General features: G+C 34.0%; 4 protein-coding genes across 13 annotated transcripts; 1 reads left to right on the top strand and 3 right to left on the bottom strand.

Annotated features, from left to right (window-relative positions):
* Positions 1–519: 519 nt before the first annotated feature.
* On the bottom strand, positions 520–2483 carry LOC101263938 (uncharacterized). Its single transcript, XM_004230055.5, has 6 exons — positions 2197–2483; positions 1726–1899; positions 1554–1628; positions 1340–1465; positions 1134–1259; positions 520–933 (listed from the first exon to the last, which is right to left on the bottom strand). Exons 1-6 carry the CDS (start codon positions 2303–2305, stop codon positions 857–859), a joined length of 687 nt encoding a protein of 228 aa, XP_004230103.1. The 5' UTR covers positions 2306–2483; the 3' UTR covers positions 520–856.
* An 860-nt stretch (positions 2484–3343) lies between these two features.
* LOC101253947 (IQ domain-containing protein) lies at positions 3344–7115 on the top strand. Its single transcript, XM_026032366.2, has 3 exons — positions 3344–5116; positions 5343–5579; positions 5658–7115. The coding sequence occupies exons 1-3, from the start codon at positions 4748–4750 to the stop codon at positions 6282–6284; spliced, it is 1233 nt and encodes a 410-aa protein (XP_025888151.1). The 5' UTR covers positions 3344–4747; the 3' UTR covers positions 6285–7115.
* On the bottom strand, positions 6621–18133 carry LOC543561 (LSTK-1-like kinase). 9 transcript variants are annotated; one of them, XM_069287901.1, is made up of 16 exons: positions 17866–18067; positions 17546–17587; positions 16592–16736; positions 16349–16415; positions 15896–15961; positions 14632–14678; positions 14459–14504; positions 14256–14336; positions 14115–14157; positions 13977–14026; positions 13808–13889; positions 13624–13673; positions 12023–12096; positions 10991–11042; positions 8370–8792; positions 6646–7531 (listed from the first exon to the last, which is right to left on the bottom strand). In XM_069287901.1, exons 3-16 carry the CDS (start codon positions 16675–16677, stop codon positions 6869–6871), a joined length of 1830 nt encoding a protein of 609 aa, XP_069144002.1. In that variant the 5' UTR covers positions 16678–16736; positions 17546–17587; positions 17866–18067; the 3' UTR covers positions 6646–6868. The 9 variants fall into 9 exon arrangements, with proteins under 9 accessions (NP_001234093.2, XP_069144002.1, XP_069143930.1 ...); XM_069287829.1 differs by having other exon boundaries at positions 15872–15961; NM_001247164.2 differs by lacking the exon at positions 17546–17587 and having other exon boundaries at positions 6621–7531; positions 17866–18133.
* Positions 18134–20766: 2633 nt separating this feature from the next.
* Positions 20767–23889, bottom strand: LOC101264558 (annexin D3). 2 transcript variants are annotated; one of them, XM_004230057.5, is made up of 6 exons: positions 23674–23889; positions 23155–23300; positions 21847–22074; positions 21466–21678; positions 21266–21355; positions 20767–21151 (listed from the first exon to the last, which is right to left on the bottom strand). In XM_004230057.5, the coding sequence occupies exons 1-6, from the start codon at positions 23747–23749 to the stop codon at positions 20948–20950; spliced, it is 957 nt and encodes a 318-aa protein (XP_004230105.1). In that variant the 5' UTR covers positions 23750–23889; the 3' UTR covers positions 20767–20947. The 2 variants fall into 2 exon arrangements, with proteins under 2 accessions (XP_004230105.1, XP_010327723.1); XM_010329421.4 differs by having other exon boundaries at positions 23155–23318; positions 23674–23871.
* Between the last annotated feature and the right edge of the window lie 1207 nt (positions 23890–25096).

Below are 25096 nucleotides of genomic sequence, written 5' to 3' on the forward strand. Positions count from 1 at the left end.
GGAATGGTCATGACCATTATAAACTCCATTGAAACCTTTATACAGCTTATGTTAGACACTTATGTCTCTGAACATTTTCATTGTTATGTATTATGCTGAGGATCACAAGGCTTAAAAATCCTGTCAATGTCCCGATGGTGAGGGGTTGACTTGGGGCTTTCCAGTGTGCGCAAGCATATTTCTGAAATTAGTTAGGAATGTGATATACTCCTACTGATGTCCAAATGCATTAGGATAATGGAAATGGGATCCATCATACCTAACTCATACGAAGCAAGTCATCTACACAAGATACGTTATATGAACAACAGTGTACCCAGTAGAGTTTTGTGGTCTATGGAGAGTAGAGTTACACAAACCTTGCTACCTTGGCAGGCAGAGAGGTTGTTTCTGATATATCCTCGGGTCTTGGCTCAAGGAAAGCAAAAACACAACATTAATGGAAATATAAGCAGTACAACAGTAGGGTAGTAAGAAAGCCAAGGCATAGAAGACAACACGTAGTATAAGAAAATTAAGTGTGAGGAATCCGGAAATAGTTAAATAATAATATAAAGAAAATAATACTAATGCTACTAGCAGGAGAGACAAAGCATGAAACTAATATACTTCTAGTCTTCTCTCCTAAATCCGCGACCTCCACACCCTCATAAGCTGAAGGCTATACGAAGAAAAGTAAAATACAACCGAAACAATATTCAAAATATACTCTGTACAGAAATGACAACACTATCACATGTTTATTAAATATATATAGTACATATGAATCTGGGAAATGAATGAAGTACAATGTGCTGGTATAGATGAAGCACCAAGCTTATATCTCTCATGCGAAGCAAAACACCATCACCTCTTTCTAGTTGAGTAAAGCCATAGCTGCTGATGCCAGAAAGATAGCCATCCAGTGGGAATTCTTGAGCATAATGGATGTAGCTGCCAGTATGGAAGAATTAGAATGGTGAGACGGTCTTATATTCTGGTTAGCAGAAGTAGTAATATGATTTTATTTTCCTCAACTTGACCTTTAGAATTACATAACCATTAACTGTTTTTGTTTCCTATGGAACATATACAAGGTTATATCCTCTTGTCCTGTAAATTGAATCCAAATTATTGACGGTGGTAGTTATTACCTCCATTGTTGTCATTACCACCTCTATTGGTATTAAAAATTGAAGATGGTGTCGATGAAGATGGAGATGATGCAGTGGAATTTGAAAGGCGAATTCCCAGTTTTTGGCAATCAGATCCAATGGCACCTTAAAAGTCAAATATTGAATTAGCTAGTGATGTTATTTTTATGTGAAATTTCAACATTTAAATTGTTGTTTCTACTTACAATCATTGAAGCAAGGGAAAGCTGGAAAGTCGAGAAGATTGGAATAACCAGACTTGCACTGGCATGTTTGTCCATGTGTTATATTCTTTGTGCATGTCCCTTCCCCACAGTAAATCCAATAGCAAGCTTAAACCAAGAAAAAGGTCATGGGGTTTAGTAAGAAATTAGATAGAACATACACAAAAATTGTATGAAGAGAAGATTTAGCAATTACGATCAAAGAAAGACATGTTGTGTGGAATTGATGGAGCTGGTGGAGGTGCTGGTAAGCAAGAATAGTCAAGAGAACCTGCAATAACACATAATCACCAGCCCTTGGTCAAAAAATTGGATTCAACTTTCCTACTATGTACCAAACTATTAGATAGGAGTTTCACTATACTGACACTTGGGAACAATGCAAGGGAGAAATTTAAGATCATCTTCATCGTCGTCATCATCATCATGGTGATGGTGAGTACGCTTCCAACCTCGTTCACATTTACAGATGAAGTTGAATGGCTTTCCTGGTGCTTTCTCACATCTTCCTTTCCCACACTCCACATCATTGCATATATTGTCTATATGCAGATCATTCAGAAAGTTCAGAAGTAATTAGAAAAAATAAATAGTTAAAACATTAACAGAATATGGACTAGTGCTCTTGTTTCTGTGCACAGACAGATTCAAGATTTGAACTTTACGAGATTGAGTTAGAAATTTGTTCATATTATCAGAATCAAAAATATCTATACTAGGTCTGCCTTAGGGTCTGTGTATATGTATAAATTTGGAACTGCTCTAAAATTCATAACAAAATGGCCAATAGAAAAAAAAAATTATATGAATAAATAGTTAAGTAAAGGAAAGAGATGTACCAAAGTAAGGGGCAAGAGAAGGAGGAATACCATCCTCTTTTGCTGCTAACATTGGTAATAAAACCAAAAGAAGAAGTAGGTAATGAGCTCTAAACTTGAACAAATCCATCTTCTCTATACCAAAATTAATATTGTTGTTGTTGTATGTGGATGAAGAGAATGGTGAATATGCACTTTGTGTCAAAATGAGAGGTAAATTTATAGAGGGAGTTTGTGTTGAATATTTCTTAGTAGAAGCTTCTACTTGTATCAAATTTTCAAAAGATTAGTATGTGGCAAGTCTTCTTAGGGTTTTCCCAAGTCTAATTAACTTCATAATATATAATTATTTGAAATTTCCATTACTTGGTGGATTGGTTAATCAATGTTCTATTACAATAAACTAAAGGCATTTTTCTTTTTGAGGCAAAGTTTTCTCTTTTGGCTTGTAGAACCTATAATGTAAACATAGAACCTAACAGTAATATTTTAGAAAATTTTAATGGTAATTTGTGGACTAAAGTCAGCATTCAGCAACGTAGAAGTTAGAACCTGATAGTAGTAATTGAATGGAACTTCTATTGGAGGAGAGACGAATTTTAGAGTTTTTATACGGTGAATAAATTTTTTTAAAAAAAATAATCACCATACTTTTATATATCTTTGTTTCGTACTTCAAAGATAGTTAACACCACATTCATACTAGTTTTGCTATATCTTTTTTTTTTTAGCGTTCAATATTCAAATTAATTCAGATTTGCATGGAATGTGTTTGGGGGGGGGGGGGGGGGGGTTAAAACTTTGAAGTGTTACTTCCAATTACTAGCCAAGTACAAGATTAAGTAGAACAATGGTCTCCCTAACCAAGTGCACAATATTTGGTTTTCATTTTTCAAAGCTCTAAGTAGTTAGGTTCTTAATAGTCCCCAAAAACGGTTGAAGCACAACTGCAATATCAGGTAAATTGCTGTAGTTATTGTTATACTACTATATTTTATTTTTATTCTAGAAAATTGGGTTTTTATTTCAAAATTAATATTTTTAATAAACCATCTTAATGACTTCTAAAGTTGTCCAAATTTTCTTAAATACATCATTAAAATATATTATCACCTTTAGTGTAGACCCGCATGTGTCTAAGCAAGGTTTAGTTTTTTTTTTGTTTTTTTTTTTCTGGTTATCAAAAAGTTTATGCTATGGATATTTGAAAATTATTATTAAAGTTGTGTGTTTCTTTCAAGAGAAGTGCTCTTCTCGAGCTGGGAGGGTCTTTCAGAAACAACCTCTCTACCTTCACGAAGTGTCGTCTGCGTATATTCTGCCTTTTTCATATCCCACTAAGATTTTATTGGGTATGTTGTCGCCGTCGTTGTTGTTATTAAGAGAAGTGTTTTTCTTGTTTCTTTGTAAAGTAAAACATACTTTCAACAATTGAAACACAGAAAGAAGAACTTACGTGAGTATGTTAAACTTTATGAATAAAATAAATAAATTGGAGATAGGTGATGTTAATGTAGATCACAGAAGTCAAATGGACACGACAATAACGTCTTTAATCCAACAAATAATAACAAACCAAAAGATACAAGTAATAAACATACACATCAAAGGTTTAGGTACAAAAAAAATTTCAAAGATTAAAGTCATAGTTCTGTTTTACATTGATGGTAAAGCAGTTGAAAGTTTAATAAATTGATCATCTAGGTTTTAATGTGGCTAATTATGGTTAACTCAACCATAATTAGGTGTTGATATTTATTTTCATGTATTTGACACATACTAAACTACTCAATGATTGGAAAAAAGATGATGTAAGTTATATATGTTGACAAGGCTGAGTGTGGTGTAATATTGAAAGATCTCTGAAAAACAAATCTAGTTGTCTGCGTTAGATATTTTACAATTTAAGACAGATTAATTTGATAAAAGGGAAGTATCCTTTTTTTATGGGCCAAATGTGATGCTTTTGATAAGAGAGAGGGAAAATTACATTCTAATGCCTTTGAGTGATCTAAACTAAAAAATACGTACACAATATATAGATTGTGTATACTTGTATTCTAAAAATACATATAATATACATATCTATACATAAACCAATGTATATGTTGTGTATTCTTCCAGTCATTTTTGTACATATTCTATGGAAAAGACTACAGTTGTGTTGTTATTGAGATTTGGATGCAGCTCTGACTAAAAACAAAATAAGTGTCTCATTGAGAAACCTCCAATACATACAAAGAAGTCTATTGTCCAAGTTTCACTTTAGTTGCAAATGGCAAGACAAGAGGCTCATTTGCAGGCCTTGGCCACAACAAATACTGTGAAAATGACTTGTATTAAGAGTTGCACCACCAAAACCATTTGAATATTCACTTTTAAAACATACACAGAAAAAAAAAGGTCAATGAAATAACAAAACCAAGAAACAATGCAGGCCTTAACCTCATTATATCAGTGTACTCATCTACATTGATATGACTCATATTCTTTCTGACATTCATTCAAGGGAAGTCAAGTGAAAATACTTCTAAACTATTGAAGTGAAATAGATTGAAAGGTAATACAAGAAATGGGGAAGGCAAGCAAATGGATCAGAAACTTCCTAATGGTGATGGGGAAAAAGGAGGAAAGGAAAAAGAAAGAATATAAATCAATAGAAAGTGTGGGAACCCCAACAACTCCAAAGGCGAAAAGGAGATGGAGTTTCAAGAAATCATCAAGCATGGAGAGAAACAGCCATAAGAGTAATAGATCATTCGACTTAACTTTTGATCACCAACTAAACACACAAGGTTCAATGCTGGAGTTAGAGATTCTGGAGAAACTCCACAAAGCAAGCCTAACAGCAAAAGGAGCTATAGAACCAAAGGCATACACTACCAGACGTGTTAAGGATGCAGCTGCCACCAAAATCCAAGCTGTTTTCCGTTCTTATTTGGTAACCATTCAAACCACGAGTGTATTCTTGTTTATTTTAAACTAGGTAAAGCATGTTTGGTTTCATTTGATCCTCATAAATTGCACTAAGTTACCTATTATGGAGAGGACCTTGTTCTCACAATAAGGTCAATGAACATGCACTTGTAAACTATGTAGGGCTAAATAAATAAGGTTAAATGCTAAAAGGTGAAAATGGTTTGAAAGCGTAACTGATGTTTATGCAGGCTAGGAAAGCATTGCGCGCCCTAAGAAGCCTGGTTAGATTACAGGCACTGGTAAGGGGTCACCTAGTGAGGAAACAGACAGCAGCAATGGTGAGACGCATGCACTCTCTTATGGTCATTCAACTAAGGGCTCGTGTTCAAAGAGTTCAGATGACCGAAGAAGCACATACCCCAAACTCAAGAAAGAGTCAGAAAGTATCATCTGGGAACAATCAACTTACCAGAGCCTGCAGAATTGTAAGTCTCCTCTTCTCCTCGTGCCGAATTTTGACTCTACCAACACATGAATGGAAATGACAAGATGTAAAATGGCAGGAAAAGATGGATGCTAGCATTCAAGAAAAAGGGAGAGTTCAGAAGAATAATAGCACGAAAAACAGATCTGCTGGAATGGAAAATGGATTGAGCACCTCTGAGGCTCGTCGTTTTTCAGTGTCAAGGAGGAGTCATCAAGTACTTCAGACATGTCCAAGTCCCTCTACACTGAGTGATATGAGCACAATAAGTTATGACAGGAATATAGAGGATTTTTCCTTCAAGACACCAGAAAAAGGTTTTGAACATTGCTCTAATGTGTCAACAACCACATCTTCCAAAACCCCATTTTCCATTCCACACTCAGAAAATCCGAACTCCATTTTTTCTAGTGCTACTTTAGCACTAACATACATGTCCAATACAGAATCCTCAAGAGCAAAAGCTAGGTCACATAGTGAACCCAGACAACGACCCAATTGGAGCATTATAAGAAAAAGCAAGCGCACACCATCAATGGATGGGATAACAGGCATACCTGACTCTAGAAGGGAAGAAACACCTACCCACAGCAGGAGACACAATGTCCCAGAAAGCCATGAAGCCTGGTTACTTAAGCTTTACAAACAAGCAAAGTCCATCAAGCATGTCAAGGTTGATTCCGCCAGCATAGTGTCTACCATTTGACTTCTGGAAGATCTCTCACTGTCTGAAAGGTATGAGTGACTAGCACATGAAATTTATAGCTGTGTATTGCTCTCTCTCAGCCATTTATATCAGCCTCCTCTGAGCACGTACTGGTTCCATCTTGTCCAGTCAAACTCCATTTTCCTTAAAATACTCTGTTAATAGAGCAGCCAAGTGCATAAGGAGAACTGCAACCTGACACCAAAAATTGGGTACCACCCAATTTCTGATGAAAACTGATGTTTAAATTCTTTAGCTTGGTGTCTCAAGTAGAGTAAATGCACCCAAATATAAAAGAGACAAGAAGCTTAAAAGCACTCTCTAATTCGGCAAAAATAGATGCTAACATTGGGACCATCCATAAGCAATAATATTTCTAGTGGAATTAAAGAACCTGTTTTCTCGTCCATATTATCCTTTCAGTACTTCGTGAATTTGCTAAATATGCAAGGGGTAAGGGTAACAGGAGATCCTAGCTATGAATTAATGTTTCAGCTTATGACTGCCTCTACTTAGCAAAATCTGGGCACCTACAGAAAATATTACAGCAAAGACTACTTTATACACATTGAATGTTCTTAGAACTAATCTTCCTGTTTAGGAGCATTTTCCTTTATGCTCTTGGTCAACCAAATAGCAGTTTCCCTCGGAGAAACTTTTTCTGGTCCAAATGGCTTCAATAAGACACCAAGTTCATCGAATCTGTCTTCTTGCAAGAGTCTAGCACTGAACTCAAGTAGTCCCTCCAGGGCTTCAGCCCGTTGCTTATAAGATGACATGTTAAAACGGCGGCGTCTTGTGTCAGATGAAGTTCGGCTAGATGCACCAGCAGTGGCATTTTGATCAGAAGAATCAGTTATGTCCTCTCTATCCACATGCACCATGGGGCCTTCATAACCTTGCCAAGCATCATTGGAACTCATTCGATCAAATTTACTGTCAGGAATCTGTATGGTACATTTGTCTTTCATAACTGAATACTCAGCTTGTGGTGAGCCAGAGGAACCTTGCGCAGAGTTTGATGATGTTCGGCGTATAGGATGGAAAGGATCTTCATATGAAGCTAATGGAAACTCAAGCATCTTGTCAATTCGAGGGGCATTGACAGAAACATCAGGAGACTTAATACAGTCAAGAAAACTGAGACTCGGCCTTCGAGGTAATTCTTGAACTGCTGCCTTGTTTGTCAATGGCAAAGATGCCCTACGAGTTGTAGAAACAGATCTCTTCACCAGGGTTCGTGAAGCCTGTCAAGCATAGAGTAGTCAAACGACAGGTGTTGGGAACTAGAATTTCATATAATCATATTACTGCTTCAAGTACATAAGCTTATATCCATGATTTTCAGAGCATAGATATAAAAGCAACCACATGTTATTTTCTTCATTTTTAAACCGGTAAGAAGTTGGTACACGAAGGCACTAATAAAGCAGTTCAAAGGCATAATTACTGAGAGACCAAACCACTCAGCTACGAAAAAAAATAGAATTTACATTATCAAATGAATCTACTAGGGAATCTACCTAGTCTACTCTATTTTCTATACACAAAAAGTGAAACAACAAGATACAATTCATCTTGAGCTTCTGTGTTGAGGTCTGCCTATCTTTAATGTGTTCTTTTGTTTTCCTTTTGCTTTTTCTGCTCTCTCGTGTGACGTTGTTCGATTTCACTCGCAATGTATTTTTATCTAACTAGTTTATCATATAATAATAATTGTGAAAATGAATATTAAAATTGTTACTGGCAATTATCTAAAGCTAATTTGATGGAACATATCCTGGTTTGGGCATTCCAAACAGTTCATCAAGATCCAAATGAATATCACAATATTAGGTAAATTTTAGGATACTGGCTTTTCATTTCACATATAAGTTGACACCATCAAAGATTTAGTGAGAAACCATTTTCTCTAAATCTGTTGCAATGACAAACTATTGAATATATTAGTTTTTATATATTGGTATTTGCCTACTTTGTTGTACATCAGTTGAATCGCTTGGACGTTCTTGTCTAGAATAAAATCCATTTATTTTTATAAAATAGAAAGAAGTAAAATGGATAAGCTTTTACTTGTAACCTTACCATATCGCTGTTCCTTAGATCCACTTGTCTTCTTGGAGTAGTAGTCAATTTTGGCACGATCACCTTTGGATTCTTATTCACAAGCAAAGCTTTAGAAGTGATTTTTTTTGTGACAGTTGATCCTCTATCAGGGCTTCCAACAGACAATTCAGATACTCTGCTTGGTGTTTTTGGATATCTACGATTTGAAAAAGTATAATCGTGATCAGAGACACTAGGATTCAAAGTCCTATCATTTCCACATGACATTCGCTTCTCTCTGTTCTTTTTGACAGGTGTGCTTTCAGAAATTGCAAATCTGGTTTTCTTTACATCATTATCAGGCAAACAAGCAGGTAAACTGTTCCGTCTAGGGCCATTAAGTTTGAGATGTGTATTAATCACATATGGCTGAAGAAGTGGATTCCTAAGAAGTTCTGCTGCCTGTGTATAACAAAAAAAATATTTTAAGTCAGCCTGAATATTGCAATCAAAATATGTTTGAAGTTTCAGTCTTTCAGAGGAGATTCACTTTTAACTTTATATTTCTTTCAGAGGAGATTCACTTTTAACTTTATATTTTAAGAGCTGATCGGTTCACTAGATCAATTTTGGCTACAAACCAACAGTCTAGAAAACTAATCTGACGGAACAATGGAAGCACCCTAAAGAAGCCAAAGAGACATATTTCAACCTTTTGTGGTCAGTATTGAATAGCTTCTGCGAGAAAGTAATTTAAGGAGTTACGCTTCCTGTATTTTCATGCTTCAAAAGTTAATTTAAGCAGAAATTTATCAACTTACAGAAAAATGATGAACAGAAAGACCGACTGTTTTAAGTGTTAACATGTTAATCCTTTCATTTTTGTTAGAATTACTACTCTCAGTTATATATTAAAAAACACTCCTGTTCTTCAGAAGAGAAGCTCCTTCTAAGCCAGCACTCAAAGATAATCATCAATTATGAAAGGCTCCATATTTTAAAGCTAAAGCCAAGAAAACATGAAATGCTTCCTCAAGATATTTGCATTATGTGGGCAAAATGATGAGATATGTCATCGGTGCTGTTGATATTACTTTGCATATTTTACATAACCAGACAATATCACTATTTGTGAAACATTAAAACATTTGGCTTGTTACATATTGAAGAGGGACTTCTTCTCCACCTATGCATGTCAATCAGTCCACATAGGTAATCTAAGACTACAAATAACAGGTATCGCAGGCTAGAGAGTACTGCTGACAGAAAGCCACATGCAGGACAATTGTTACTGAACCAGTCGAGTCATATGAATACATAAAATAGAATACAGGAAACTAGAAGGAGGATTTTTTTTTCTTTTGAAATACGTAACTTCAATACAGGAAACTAGAAGGAGCATTTTGTGTTGTGGTTGTGGTATACTTAGGGTCGTTTGGTACAGTGTATTAATAGAATGTATTAGTAATGCTTGCATTAGCAATGCATGTATTAGTTATGATTGCATTAATTATACATGAATTATTTTTATTCATTGTTTGGTTTGATGCATTAAAAATAGAAATATAGAATGCATGCATTAAAAAAATTATTTACAAAGATGCCCTACACTTATGGTGGAAAAGATATAAAAAAAGGTATTGAGGGGCAATTGGGTCTTTAATTGAGTTAATGCATACATTAAAAGCATTGCATTGCTAATACCTAGAAATCCATGGTATTAGCAATATAGACCATAATGCACAATAGAGTGTATAAGTAATGTTTGCATTAGTTATACATAGGTTGGAAAAGAGTACCAAACAAGGTATTAGTAATACACAAGGTTAATGCATGCATTATTTTTTTAATACACTCTACCAAACGACCCCTTAGTGATATTAAATTCAGATATACTATGATGCTTGGGATAATTACTAATAAAAAAAATTATTGAGAAAGATAATTACTAATAAAATTTGTTGCAAATGCTACAAATCATTAACTGCAGAAGAAGCATATTGGTAGCAAAATTCAGGTCTAAGTTTCCTTGTTTAATCCCGTTACCTTCCATCAAATGATGACTCATCAACTTGGTATTCATTAAGATTTTTGACATTACCAGAAGATCATGTCTACCTGCCTTTTTTCTTCAAATAACGTCAAAAAGATAGTTGCCGTACAGGTTCTGGAAGAATGATCAGAAAATGTGTTCGTCTCACTTAAGGATTTTGTTTTGTGAAAGTATTACCAACCAAAAAAATTATAAATAGGAAAGAGCAAAAACAAAAGATGAAGAATTGAATGTTTCTAATATTGGATGAAACATAAGTCGGGGGAAGTGTCTTACATTATGGTGTAAAGCACAGGCATGGAAGGCAGGAGATTCACGAAAGAAATGTAACAAACAGTAACCTCATAGTCACATATTTGATTTTCAAGTAAAGATGTTGAGACAGCAGTACAGCATTTATAAGCTTCTGTTGGTTTAGCTTCAAAATAACTCCATCATATGCAGATCTCTCTCTAAAAACATAATCCAATTATGCAGATGACACAATACGCACAGTAAACTACCAGTTCAAGTTTCTTAGTTAATCCCATAAGAGATCTTAAGGCAATACCATAATGGCTTAAGATGTAAATAAACCTATAAAAATACAGATGAAGAGGAATCATACGCTTGGCCTCAGTTCTGGGTTTTTCCGCAGCATGCTTTTGACAAGACCTCGGCTGGAAGGCAAATATTAGAAGTGAATAAGCAGAGTTAAATAAAAGATTCTCATTCAAGGGTAGAGTTTCTCGTATATTAAGTCAAAAAAAGAGTTCAATACATAATTGCTGAGGCACGTAAACATCCCCCCTCTTAATTTTTGGATCTCGCTGTTCCTTTACTAACAAAAGTAGTACATTGAAAATAGAGGCTATAAGAAGTGAAGAATAGACTCTTCCTGTCGTCCTAATGATTCCAAAACAACCTTGAGTTGTTTATCATAATAATGAAGACCTGCCTTCCTGACCTCCAAACTAATGCATTATCTCCTTCCATCCAATTTTGCCTTTAGATGGCACCAAGTAGAAATATGTCCTCCACCAAGGAATAGAAAGGGGCCGAGAGGGAAGATGCAGTTTAAAATGATTGTTGATTTTCATTGGCTTTTACTTTAAAATTGCTAGTTTATTCTCCTTTAACATCTCAAAATTTATTTTACAAAAATCTATGTTGGTAAACCTGTCATGTTGGTACTTGGGAATTTGATGATAAAACAAAATTAATTCCATTCATGCAAGTCTATACAGGGAGGCCTGTCATTTTTTGCATTAGACTGGAAGCACAATGGAAGTAGAGGGATTTAAATGCCCTTAAGAGTGGTTAGTGTAATTTAACTTTAAAATCTTTTTATTGGCTTTTCTTCAACCAAGGCATGCTTAGGTACTGAACCTCACTAAATTATAACCAAAGGTACACTCGACTAGTTAAGCTGCTGCAATTTTATTCCCATCTGTTGATTGCCTGTTTATAAGTTCAAAATAGACTTGTATTTTTAAGATTGTTCTCCAAGAGAAGAAATCATTCAAAATCGAACGAGGGACTTCCTTCAACAGTTCTAGAAGTCCAGCTTAAGAAATCACAGTCCAAAATAAGAAGGCAGCACTTATACATATAAACATACACCATGACAAAACAAAACTCAATCAAATGAACGACTTACAATGGACCAGAGTATTTTGTCGGAAGTGGTGCCACAATAGACTTGTTTATTTTGTTGATGAGTGCTTGCATATCCTATGTCAACGAGTATAAATAGCATAAGTTTGAAAGACCAAAAATATCCATCAATAGCAAAATGCAAAAGCCTTAAAAACATATGAATAGCAAGGGTTAGTTTATAAAAGTTGAAGTAACATTACCCAATAACTACATCATAAGTAGAGTCATAAAGCAATCATCCATTTATTGAAGTATAAGAAGGAAGACAAGGGTTGTGATCTCCCAAAAGTACTTGTTAGAGGGGGTTAGATTCCCACATTGAACATCTTGATAGAGTGGGTTACCATCCCACATCGGTTGGGGAATGGTTCTGTTTATATGGACTTCAACAATCCTTCCCTCATGAACTAATTTTGGAGTTGAGTTAAGCCCAAGTGTCAAATCTTTACATGGCATTAGAGTCAAGTCTATCCTCATTTGGGTTCCCGATTCATGCTCTAGTTGGGCTTGGGTGTGAAGGATGGTGATAGAACTTAGAATCCCACATTGGTTAGGTCGGTTAGGCCATCGGGGAATGGACTGGTGTTCTGCTTATATGTACTAGGTCAATCCTCCGCTTATGAGCTAGCTTTTGGTTTGCAGCACACAATGAAGAAATAAGGTGCAATTCTTCATAAAGAACACTTGATTATTTCTATTTTTAGTGGAGCTCCAATGGGAAGATAGAAAACCCTCATGGCTCATTAGCTAAAACATGGCAATTAGCATAAACAAAATATATCTTTTGTTAGTTTCACATATAAACAGGACAAGTAAATATCCAATTTCGCATATATGTTTCATTCTTCCAATTAAAGAAGGGTGAATTTATATCCTGAAATATGAGGCACATGAATCTGTGGTCTCTATATTTTATATATATATATATATATATATATATATATATAATATTTTAAAATTAGTATAGTATTTATTTGTTGGCACTCATGCTACAAGAAGGCTAAATGGTGCACTTGGTCGAATGTTGAGTAATTTACTAAGAGGAACACACTTTTTTCCTTCTTTTTTTTAGTGGTGCACCCATGTTCTAGAAAATCCTAGATTCGCCAATAAATAAACCCGCTATTCATCTTAGATTCAATTATTATTTTTTCTAGAATCAAGCTCAGTAGACCCAACTAAACTTCATGCTCATCACAATTTTTATAATCCAAACATGCTGTCAATTTCCATCAAGTGCTACACACTTGAATCTTCTTTTAACATCTCTCTGGAGTCATAATACCAACACCTAGAACATGCACAGCAACGAATTACATCAGAAGTTCATTGGAATTCTTTACATTGATAGTGGTTAAAAAATGACCATTGGACAAGCTGCAACAACTACAGTTCTAGTTTCATTTGAAAAGAAAAATATATACTAGCTGAACTTACTGAAATATTCAGATAAATGATATGAATAATCACTTCTGTAAAACATGGGCTGCATCAAGCAATAACAACCCCTGTGTAATCCCACAAAGTAATGGCATGCATCATGCTGACAAGAAAATTGTTTGAGTAATAAGGTTAGACAGCTACAAGGTCATCAGAACTTACAAATGCCTTGAATGCTGGCTTAAATGCAGCCATTTCATATATACAGCATCCTGGATAGAAAATCAAAGAAATATGAGTGCACCTTCACATTAGCGCCCACTATGTATGACAACTAAACATAGCATCAGGCACTAATGCGTGCCAGCATGTAATATGTGTGCCACTTGATGTGTATCTGTATTACCTAGAGACCATATATCTGACTTAGATCCATAAGGTATGTCGGCAAGAAGCTCAGGGCACATGTAACTGGGGGTTCCAACAATCTAAAAAATTAAGCAAGAATAACTTAGCTACACAATGTTGAAAAACGTGAAATCTTTTAGGTAAAAAGCTACAGCAACATTACTTACCGAGGAAGCAAGGTCATCTGAAGTCAACATCTTGGCAAGTCCAAAATCACCTGCAAGTAGTATGTCATTCTTGTCCTTCAGTAAAGTATTATAATATAGAAATTTCAAGAAGCCTGAAACAGAAATGAGCAAACTAACCTAGACGAATATCCTGCTCTCTAGTTAGAAATATATTCGAGCACTGCAAAAGATGTTAAAAACACAAAGTTTAAAGGAGAAGCAAGGTTAAGAAGTAACAAGTCTATGAATCCACCCAGTGAAAAGCAAATGACAGCAAACCTTGACATCACGATGAAGGATATGATTCGTGTGCAAGTAGTCAAGAGCCATTAAGAGTTGAACAAGCCACTTGCATAGTTTCTATTTACAGTTCATGACATGATTAGACACCAATGACAGATAAATGACAGCTCAAACTTTTAAAATAACTCTTTAAACTTTAATTGAACATTGGGCAAAAGATGCAAACTGCAGAAGGTTACCTCTTCAAGAAAATGGACACCCTTTGCTTTTTTTATGGCCTCTGCCCTGCATAGTTGAAGTAAAATGGATGACATTACAATAAAACAAGCATGCCGCTATTATGGCTACTTCCAAGGTTATTAGAGACAAATGGAATCAAACTACATAGTGTAAGCAGGAATAGGTCACTTACATGTCTCCACCTTCGCAATAACCTATGACTATGCACACATAGCAACCCTGCAAGAGAAGGCGCAAAAAGAAAATCCCATTTAAGCTTTGAATACCATTTGATAAACAGCGCAGCAGTCAAGTAGTGCTACAACGCATGCTGAGAGAATTAAGGATATCCCACATATAAAAGGAATGTAACGAAAAAAAGAGAGTAAAAGGATGCAAAAGAGAAGAGCTTGACAGAGCTTTTAGCAGTAATCCTAGAATAATGTCAGGCACTGGTATGTTTCTCAATTTTATGATATGAAGGGTATAACCTGTTTGAGGAGCACCTTCATTGTACTAGTACAAAAAACAGCATGTAAGAGAGGCCCAACAATGATAAAGTACTTGCGGTTATAAATTAAACTTGTCTACACAACTTTTCTTCTCTATTGGTATCCCCACTCTGCTCACATAACGCAGGTTTTAAATCCAACCACTAAACTTAAAACAGTCTCCATTCCAATTATGTCGCACCAAAAACTAAAATGTTTCATACGAAAGAGAAAAAGTAAAAAGGTAAATGAAAAATAAACAAAAGAGAAAACTACAGTAAAAAAAAAAAAGAGAAGCTATAGAGTGTTTGCTGGGTCCATTTAAGAAACTCCATCCACATCCAGGTGGATAAATAGGGGATCATAGCTGCAAAGAAATGTATGCACATATGTTAGCTGATTCCTTCCCCTTAGATGACAAAGAGATGGCAATTAAATATGAGATTGAGCACTTTGAAAGTTTTGATTACACTGTTCTCATCTTTTCTGCTCCTTATTTTTATCAGCAAATTGACATGCATCATTATTGCAATAAAACATCTCCCTTATACTTCCCAAAATCAAAAGTGTACCAATAATACTCCAAATTATGGTCAAACAGCTTCTGCCTGAACACATTCCATTAAGGTCGCTGTGACATTTACAATACAACAAAGTTTATTGCCACATAACAAACTGATTTCCTGCAAATAAGTTCCTTTAAAAGGTTATTTTATTGGTATAGGGGTTCGCATATCATGAAACAATTGGCTTCATTACTTATAGAAGTTTCAAGCAAATTTCCCTTGCAGATTTACCTATAACCTGCCCAATACTTCTACATGCTTTATGGATAACAGAAATGGAACTCCTTAATTTTATATCCCCAAAAGAAAAACACGTGTATCAATTGTTCTATCAAAATATTAGAAGTATCATAGAAAGGAAAGTAAAGAACAGGACATGAAAGATAAGTACTGTTGGCACCTTCTCCACCCATGAGTCTTTGTACTCCACAATGAATGGATTTTGCATACTCGAAATAAGGGCCATCTACAAAATAAAGGTTAAATTAAACGACAAGGCGTTTTAAGAAAGTTCAACTACGAAGCATAATATGGCATAGAGTACATATGAAGATGTACATCAAGTAGCAGTAGAAGTATTTGATGTCAAAAATGATTTATGTTACTTTTCTTAGAATGTTCAAAAGGAGTTGCAGTTCCCTTTGTATAGAAGATTTTATTTTTCCTTCACACTCCAAAGTGTTCCTTTTCTGGTTACTGAAAGCTTAGAATACCAAAATAAAACAAAAAACATAATTTCTGAGCCTCTTCCAAGGCGGATATGTTAAAATTCTAGAATATGGTAAAACTCAATGTTTACTGGCATAGGGAAGGCTGGGAGGTGAGATTATCATGGTTTAAGCAGAAGACAAACCTCCTGGTGTGCATTTCGGCGAGTCCTATCCGTTTGCCGAGCGAGACGAATTTTTTTCAGTACATACCTTGAAATAAGAAGGATTATAAGAGAATAAATTAATTCCTATTTCACAAACAATCTTTCGATAAGTATCAATTGTTTACAGGATTGAAGATTTCATATACACTGATAAATAGTAGAAGTGCAATAGTAACTATACGTATGCGGCTCATATAAATAACAAGATTTTCTAGTTCTTACTTCTTCTTTTCAAGCTTATGCTTCACAAGAACCGCAGAGCCAAAAGCCCCTTTGCCAATTTGCTCCAATATTTCATACTGCTCCATTGAGCCCGTAACTGACTTTCTTTTCAAAGTTCAAACTTCAACTTGCACCAATCCCGTTGCTAAAGGAAAAAACAAATAGATACATTAATAAACTACTAAAAGGCTACTAGTTTAGACAAAATAATGCAAAACAAAAAATAAGAGGGACTCAACTAATTATAATTAGTCCTACATTTGCCAAAAAGCTATTACTTCAGATATAGGTACACATTATCCCATATGCAAAGCATTCAGAAAAGAGATTTCGAGGAATTATACTGTGATTTCCAGAACTTAGAGATCATGTCAAATTACTGAAAATCTTCATAACAAGGTATAATATCAGGATACAACTGCAATTTTCCATGACACTGCACCAATTAAAGTAAAACAAATGCAAGCTTTTTTTTGTAATAAGAAAAGTCAGGCCGTTATTTCCGTGGTACCGAGTTAATTACAAAAACTAATGCAACAATAAGTTGCACTTTCTTATATTTAAAGAGGAAGAAAAGTTGCAAACCAAGAAAGCAAGAACCCAAGACTCAATCAAGTCTTCCCCCTTCCAAGAATTTGAAGATACACCCCAAGAAACCAGAAACTACAAAACCCCAGTTAGAGTTTAGACAATATTGTGAACATAAACAGTAATCTGATGAATGAGGTACATTTTTCTCTCTTAAAATACAAGGAATACAACCAATCAAGACTACCATCTCAAAAAACAAATCAAACGCCCAAATCTCAGTTGGTATTCAGTACAATATACAACACTTTAGCAATTACACATTCAAGAAAACCAAGAAAGTACCAAAACCCCTGCAAGACTAGACATTCAAGAAAGAACCAAAACCCTTGCACAGTTTGACATTCAAGAAAACCAAGAAAGTACCAAAACCCTTGCAGTTAACACATCAGCATTCAATTATCACCACTGCATTCGAAATTTAACAAGATCAGAGACTCAGAAAAAAAAACAAGAAAACCCCAAACACCCAAAAACAGCAAAAAACTAAAAGCAGATTCAGAATGGGCAACTCACTAAAATAACCTAAAAATTGAGCAAATTTCAAGTTCCCATTTACCAGCATTGAAGCTAGTGAAGGAAGAAATAGGTTACAGTCATGAAAATTGTACAGATTCAGTTGAATTTAAGTTGAAAACAAGAAAAGGGGAAAAAAAGTGAAAAAGAAAAAGCTGAAAAAGATGAACCAGAAACGTGAAGCTTTGATGGATCACGAGCTACATTGAAGAATACATAGGGCAAACGAGATGTGAAAACGACGTCGTCCGTAGCCTTTGGTCAGAAGAGCAGTAGAGGCAGAAGAAGAAGAAGAAGATGAGGAGGAAGAAGTGAGTGTTCTTGCTCTTCTTCCATAGTGTTTTTTTTTTGTTTTTTTGTTACAAGAGAGAGAAAGAAAAGAATAATGGGGAAAATATTTATTTAATAATTACTCTTACACTACTATTTATTGATTTGTACTATAGGAGCAGTTAAATAAGTTTTTTAAAAAAAAAAAATAGTACTCCTACTTAATATTTAAAATAAGTCTTCGTACTTAATATTAAGCATCGAACAATATGGTAAAATAGCTATATTATTTATTATCTTCATATTATTGACAATTTTAAAAAGTATTTTTTAATTGTTGATTATAAATACATTCTAGTTCTTATAATATAAATAAAATATATATCCATAAATTATTGTCAAATTTAAAAGTGTTTTTAATACTTCTATCGACTTTTTATTAAGATCTCATGTTTCTATTCGAGTTTAAAATCACTTGTTATTGACTGATTATAAATACATCTAAATTTAGTTAATCTAATAAATGAATTTTCAAAACTATCAGTAAATTAGAGATAAAATTAATACTTTAATGTCGGTTAATTTTGTTGTTTGTAAGTCACAAACGATGTTGACATGTCACGTCCGACGTCAGCTGACCTTTGGATAATGCAGGCAGGCCACTTCCGACGTCAATTGACCGATGTGAGCAGGCCATGAACGATACAGGCAGACCACGTCCAATATCGATTGATCAATATATACAGACTGTACAATGTGAATACTATATCACTTTAAATTTATAAGTATATTGAATCGATTTTTTTTAAAAAAAATGGTGAGAATGGTGACAAAGGAGGGAGCAGAAGGCGACAAATATAGAGAGAGAAAGGAGATTAACAATTTAAAAGTAGATTAATTAATTTTAATTTATTAGTTTGGGGATCTTAATGTAATGAAAATGATGAGAGTAAGAAGTTAGACAAACTCTTTGGAGACAACCCCACCTGCCTCAATACCTCAACCCCACTCCAAAAAAAAAAAAGTTAAATAATTATTATGATTTAGCATAATCTTTTTTTGACATATTTAGCAAATCAAATTTTGGTTTTACAAACTTGAATATAATAACCTTTTTTATAATCAAAATATTTTCGTTGTTGATTAATTGCTTTTGATCATCATTATACATTATTTTATTAATACATATTATAATTATCAAATGAAAATATTTACTTTATATTGTTGACTCTCATCAACGTTTAATTTATAAAGTATATTTCATTAGATAAATAATTCTTACGACATAATAAGTTAAAAAGTTGCACATTTACGGGATAGGAGAAAAGATGATTAATTGTATTTTAAAAATTAAAAACCTCTAAATGAAAACAAATAAAATGAGAAAATAATTAATCAGATGTATAATATTATCTGTCATCAGCTACAACTCTATTTTTCACTAGCTATACATATAGTAAAAATGTCATTTTCTGTATTTTATACCTTTAAAAAAATTATTTTTTAAATGACAATAATAAATTATTTGGATTCCAAATCTTATCATGTACTAGTGTTGAAATTTGTATAAAATAATGGTCAAACTATTTTAGGGTTATATGTGGGGACCACTTGTTTTACCAATCTAAGTAGATGGGCCTGAAAGTGGGTAGGGGGGGTGTACGGGTGGGCCATAAATTACTTGGAGCGTTTGTCGGGTTTAGAAATGTGGGCCCAGGCCCTAACTTTTTTCCTCTGGTCAATTATGAGGCTTTCTTTATCCGTGAATCCTATTTAATTATCTAATCAACTCACACATTTCATATTTGACTAAAACTTTCCATTTATTTCATTTTCTTCTCTCCAATTAATTTTAATGGTTGGTCTAATAATAGAATTATTCTAAATTAAACGAATTGTTATAATAATCGGGATATTTTGTGCAGAATAATCTAAACTTAGTTCACCTTGTCATTCAAAATCAAATGAAATAAATTATAAAGTTGGTAGAAGATTGTTTTCAAAATATTAATGTTTTATTGAAGTATGTAAAGTTTATATTCGATCAAAATATAATTGATCTTTGGGGGGAAAACGTGGAGAATGACAAAAAAAATTGTAATACATGAAGTGAAAAGATTTAAATTTTAAGGTGCACGATTGTGATTGTGTTATAAAATTTCACTAAAGTCAAAGTTCTAGGACCAACACCATGGTCTTAAAGAATCTGTTTAAATTAACTTATTTTAAGTGTTTCTAGATCAAAATAACTTTTAAATATTTTTAAAATATTTGGATAAATTTTAAAAGTACTTATACGCGTTTAGTTTAGTAAAAAATATTTAAAATAAGGCAAAAGTCTCAAAAATCAAAAGTTAATTCAAATCAGATCGGAGTCTTTAACTTATTACCAACAAGGATTGTGGTTAGAGTAGTAATACTCTTTTATCCTTAACCAAGAGGTTTCGAATTCGAATTTCTTTTGTACGAAATTATCTTTGTTAGGAAACATTTTATTCTAATGTGAAATTATTCGGTCCAAAATCCAGTCGGGTGCCAAAGAGGAGTGAAATAGAGAGGTAGGGGTGAGAATAAAAAAATAAAGTGTTGATGAAATCCATGCCTACTTTACGATTCTGCACTTTTTATTGTGATCATTTCATTTTTAAAAAAAACAGAAATTTGTTTTTGGGCCACTCTTTGCTGGGTTGGTGGGAAATCTCTTATTTCTATAACTTTCTCTTTGCCCAAGAGAGTCAAGCTTATTGAACTTGTTTCTTTTTTTCTTCCTTTTGGCTATAAAAATCCCCAGCAATGTTCCATTTCTTCAGAAAATAAAAGCTGCTATTAACTCGCAAACAAGTGACAAACCACAAACTTATATACAAATTCACTCTCCAATTATTAAATATTTCACTGCAAAACCACCCCAATAATGCATTCTCGAATAAATCATACAAAGTAGTAGCATAGTATTGAAACACAACAATATAATGATCAGGTCTACACTTTAGCACCAAGCAGTGTCATGAGGAATTTCCTGTAATCACCTGATGTGTCGTCAATAACTGCATGATCAAGACTAGTTTTGTTCGCGATGATATACTCTCCCCTTACTTTCATCATATCAACTTCAGCTCGAGTTACAATGGCTCTCGTTAGAGAATCCTCATCAGTTCCAAATCCGACAATCGAGGCTCTGACAACCTGACCAATTCCAGCATACAAGATTATATTTTAAACAAGGTACAATACTGACATTGATCTGTAAAACCGAATTACCAGATGCTATATATCAAATGCTGTTACGTATTTAATTACCTCAGCAAAATGTTTCTCTGGCGATTCGATACACCAGATAACCACCTTCAGGATAGATTCCAACAGACCTTTTCCACAGCTCTTAATGTCCTGTAAATGAATAATTAAAATAGATGAAATGAAAAGCACTTAAAAGAGACGACATGAACAAGAAGCTCTATGAAAGGAAGGCTACATAGGCAGCTAGCGAGAAATGTAACCTGGTCAATGGAGAATCCATAATTTTGCTTGTAGCACTCAAAAGTTGCTCTAAGCTGATAACCATTCCTTGTGCTGAGTATGAAAAGAAAATTGTCATGATCCAACTGTTTTGTCCGTATGGCTTCACGAAGGATAGCAGCTTCTTCATTTGCAGTACTAGGATCCACCAATTCTCTATCATATCGATAGGACCTGACTAGACCAATAAGAATCTGGCAACATCCAGACAACACGTCATTTCACAGAAGTCAGTATAATGCAACTCAACATAGCAAAACAATCATCAGAAAGAGTACTATTTAACTGCTAATACATAGGAAATTGGTTAAGAATATTGTATACTTCAGCTAGTAGATCTGACTACAAGTGATCATATGTACCTTTTGTATAGGCATTGGGACATTTGCTGTGATATCTTCTTCAAGTGAACGGTTGAAAAGGCCACAATATGCTTGTCTCACCGCGACCAGATGATCAGGAGATGATGCACAAGCTATCTCTACTATCACTTGCAACTGGGTGATGGTTTTCTTTCTCGACTTTAAGGCTTCATTTGCTAGCCGTGCATCTCTTTCAGAAGGCTCATATGTCCATAGGATGACTGCTTTCTGTCACGCATGAAAAGCTAAAATTAGCACTTGAAGTCTTGGGGATTAACCATGTTCATATGGAGACTGAAATTGCATTCTGCTGCAGATATAGTAATCTGATTGGTATTATAGAAACATAACAAGGGATAAGCTATAACTCGCGGAAATTTACACCAACATTTAGAGAAACTGTTCGCCGTAACAGGGCTAGAATCTTCCTTTGGGGTCCAAGAAATAGGAGTGTTCAACCACCCCTTCGACCCTTCCCAGCTAGAGGTTCATCAAACAAGGAAAACTAATCTACCTCAAAGCTAATGCCGCCCTACCCAGCACATACACCCCTTGCTTGGATTTAGTTGATTATTGAAGCTTCATTAGTATTACCATTATCAAACGCATTATAGGTATAGCAAGAGGAGGAAGTCAAAAATATAGTTATTGATACAAGTGTCACATTCACCAGCTACAAGATCAAGTGGTTAAAAATATGACACACTCAATTTTAAGTTGAGCTCGGAGTTTGGTCAATAGTAACTATATGAAGATCTCAACTGAAAAATTATTCCGGAGTGAATCTGTCTGAGGCATAGATTACTCCTCTACTTATGATTCACCCACTAGAAATGATTAAAGGAGACGGAGAAGCAAGGACAATCATCAATACTAAATATTATCAAGGAAACATGAACAGAGCAATTATTATCTTAATGGACAATGAGTTCTAGTAAGCAGGCGTGCTATTTAAAAAGTTAATCAAATGTCACAATGTCGTTATTTTGACTAGCACAAGATTTAAGGCCTACGATCAATAGTTAAGATCTTTCTTGAGCCAAATGAATCTTCTTTCAAATTGTAAAATAACAGTAAGAACTATTCCATTTTTGGAGTAACAAAAACATACGTCAAATATTCACAAACCTCCTGATTTAACCTCAAAATAATACTCCTAGAAACGAGAATCCAAAGAAAAGCAAAGTTAAATACGAGAAACGGCCTTTATGGAATAACTTCTAATGAGCTAATGCAATCAAACTGTGAGTCGATCACGGAAGAGAACAAAATAATTAGGTCTAGGAAAAGCAAGAAAACGGATTGTACCCTGAAATCACCAGACAATTCAGAATTAATGTCATCTATAAGGGACTTGTTGTAAAGTTGCTGATAGGTTTCTCTGATCTTCTTCCTCTGGCTTGCATTTCTGTGTCCCAACACCGATATCACTGACTTCTCATTAGTTCCCAGTCCTACACACAACCACAAAACTAATCCCGTCTTTATAACAACGAACAACAATAAGACATATTAAAAACACTTTTTTTAATATGCACATGGATCAACCCGTACAGAACCAAATTGCTATCAGCAGCTCAGATTTGCTATATTTATATTAAATGATGAATCTCTCGATGAAAATTTTGTCTCTGCCATTGTTAACCCAGCTCCAACAAACACAACAAAAATGTTTCAACAACTTGTTGGGTAGATAATTTGGATTTGGAATGAAAAATTAGGTTGAAAATTGAAGCTTACTTGAACACACACAGCATGCATATATATATATATGACATATGAAAAGGGGAAAGTGAAACTGAGAAAGGAAGAGAAAAGTAGAGAGACCTTTGAAGGATTTCACAAGAGTTTCAGAGTCTTCATCTGGAGAAGGAACAACATCTGGAATTCTCAGTGTAGCCATTTTCTTCACCCCAGAAATTGTAAGTTTTTGCTCTGTTTCTCTTTTTAACACTTTCAGTTATTTTTCCCTCTCACCTCCGTGAAAGAGAATGAGGGCAAAAAGGAAAATAAAGTAAAAGACATGTAGCTCAAAGATTACCCCTCAACTTTTTTAAAATCACACTACCCATATTGCCCTTATCTTTTTTTGGACTCTAATGCCCCCAACACTGAATTTCACTTCCTTCAAACTCCTCTCCCTCATTATTTTTCCTTATCATACATGCACGTGGTCCTTTTTTTTTGGATGTTAATTTTAGAGTGTCATCGAAAAACTCCTTTATAAATTAATAGTTAAATATTTGATCATAAATATAATTAATTCTTATATTTATATTTTACATGAATAATTTGTTTTCTAAATCGTTAAACACACCTTGGTCCTAGGCCGTCCAATATTTATTTCTGTTTTTTTTTTCCTTTTAGGCTTCACATATTTGGCCTTTTTAAAAATCCAAAACATGATACTCCATTTTATAGGATTACATTTCAAAATTGTTAAAACCAATGTAGTCTTATTTTTATAGATATATCTTCTTGTTAATATATTTTAATTCCAATTAGCCTAGGTATTATCGGCTGTGCGTCGTCTTCCTTTCAGCTAAAAAAATCGAGTTTCAAATTTTTTTCAATTAAAAAATATAGAGAGAAACACGTTGGCAAAAAGAAATTTACTTTTGATATTTTTTTAATTGTTTACATAGTATAACAATATCTGAAATGAAATAAGAAATAATTTTTTTTCTTGAATTATTAGAAAAGCAGTCCCCCTTCGATGAAATGTCTAGAACATGACACATTTAAGTTACTCACATGGATAATTTAAAGAGCTTAGTCATAATCGCAATAATAACGTATTAAATTATTGGGATTTCACACGTGGACCGTGACTAACAACTATATTTATAAAGATATCAAATAAAAGTATTTAAAATGATCAAAGATAATATATTTAAAAATGTAAAGTCAATTATGTAATAATAATTTAATTAAATTATTTAGGGGTTCAACAACTACCCTTTGATTTGCTCATAAGAAATATCTTCTTACATAATGATATTAGACGATTGCTTTATTTATATCAAATTTATGTTTAGTATTGTCCATTTCACATTTGGACAAGTAAATAGTCTAAGATGGGTTTAGGCTAAACAAATTCAAATAATAGGGGAAAATTATGAGAAATAAAGTGATCAGGAATCTAAGAAAGTAAAAGAAGATAAAAAGGAAAAAGAAGCCAAAAAATATATATAGAAAAAATAATCCTATTTTTTTAAATTTCATTTTTTTCTAAAAAGCATGATATGAG

The sequence above is a fragment of the Solanum lycopersicum genome, chromosome 1 (assembly GCF_036512215.1).
Source record: "Solanum lycopersicum chromosome 1, SLM_r2.1".
Lineage (NCBI taxonomy): Eukaryota > Viridiplantae > Streptophyta > Magnoliopsida > Solanales > Solanaceae > Solanum > Solanum lycopersicum.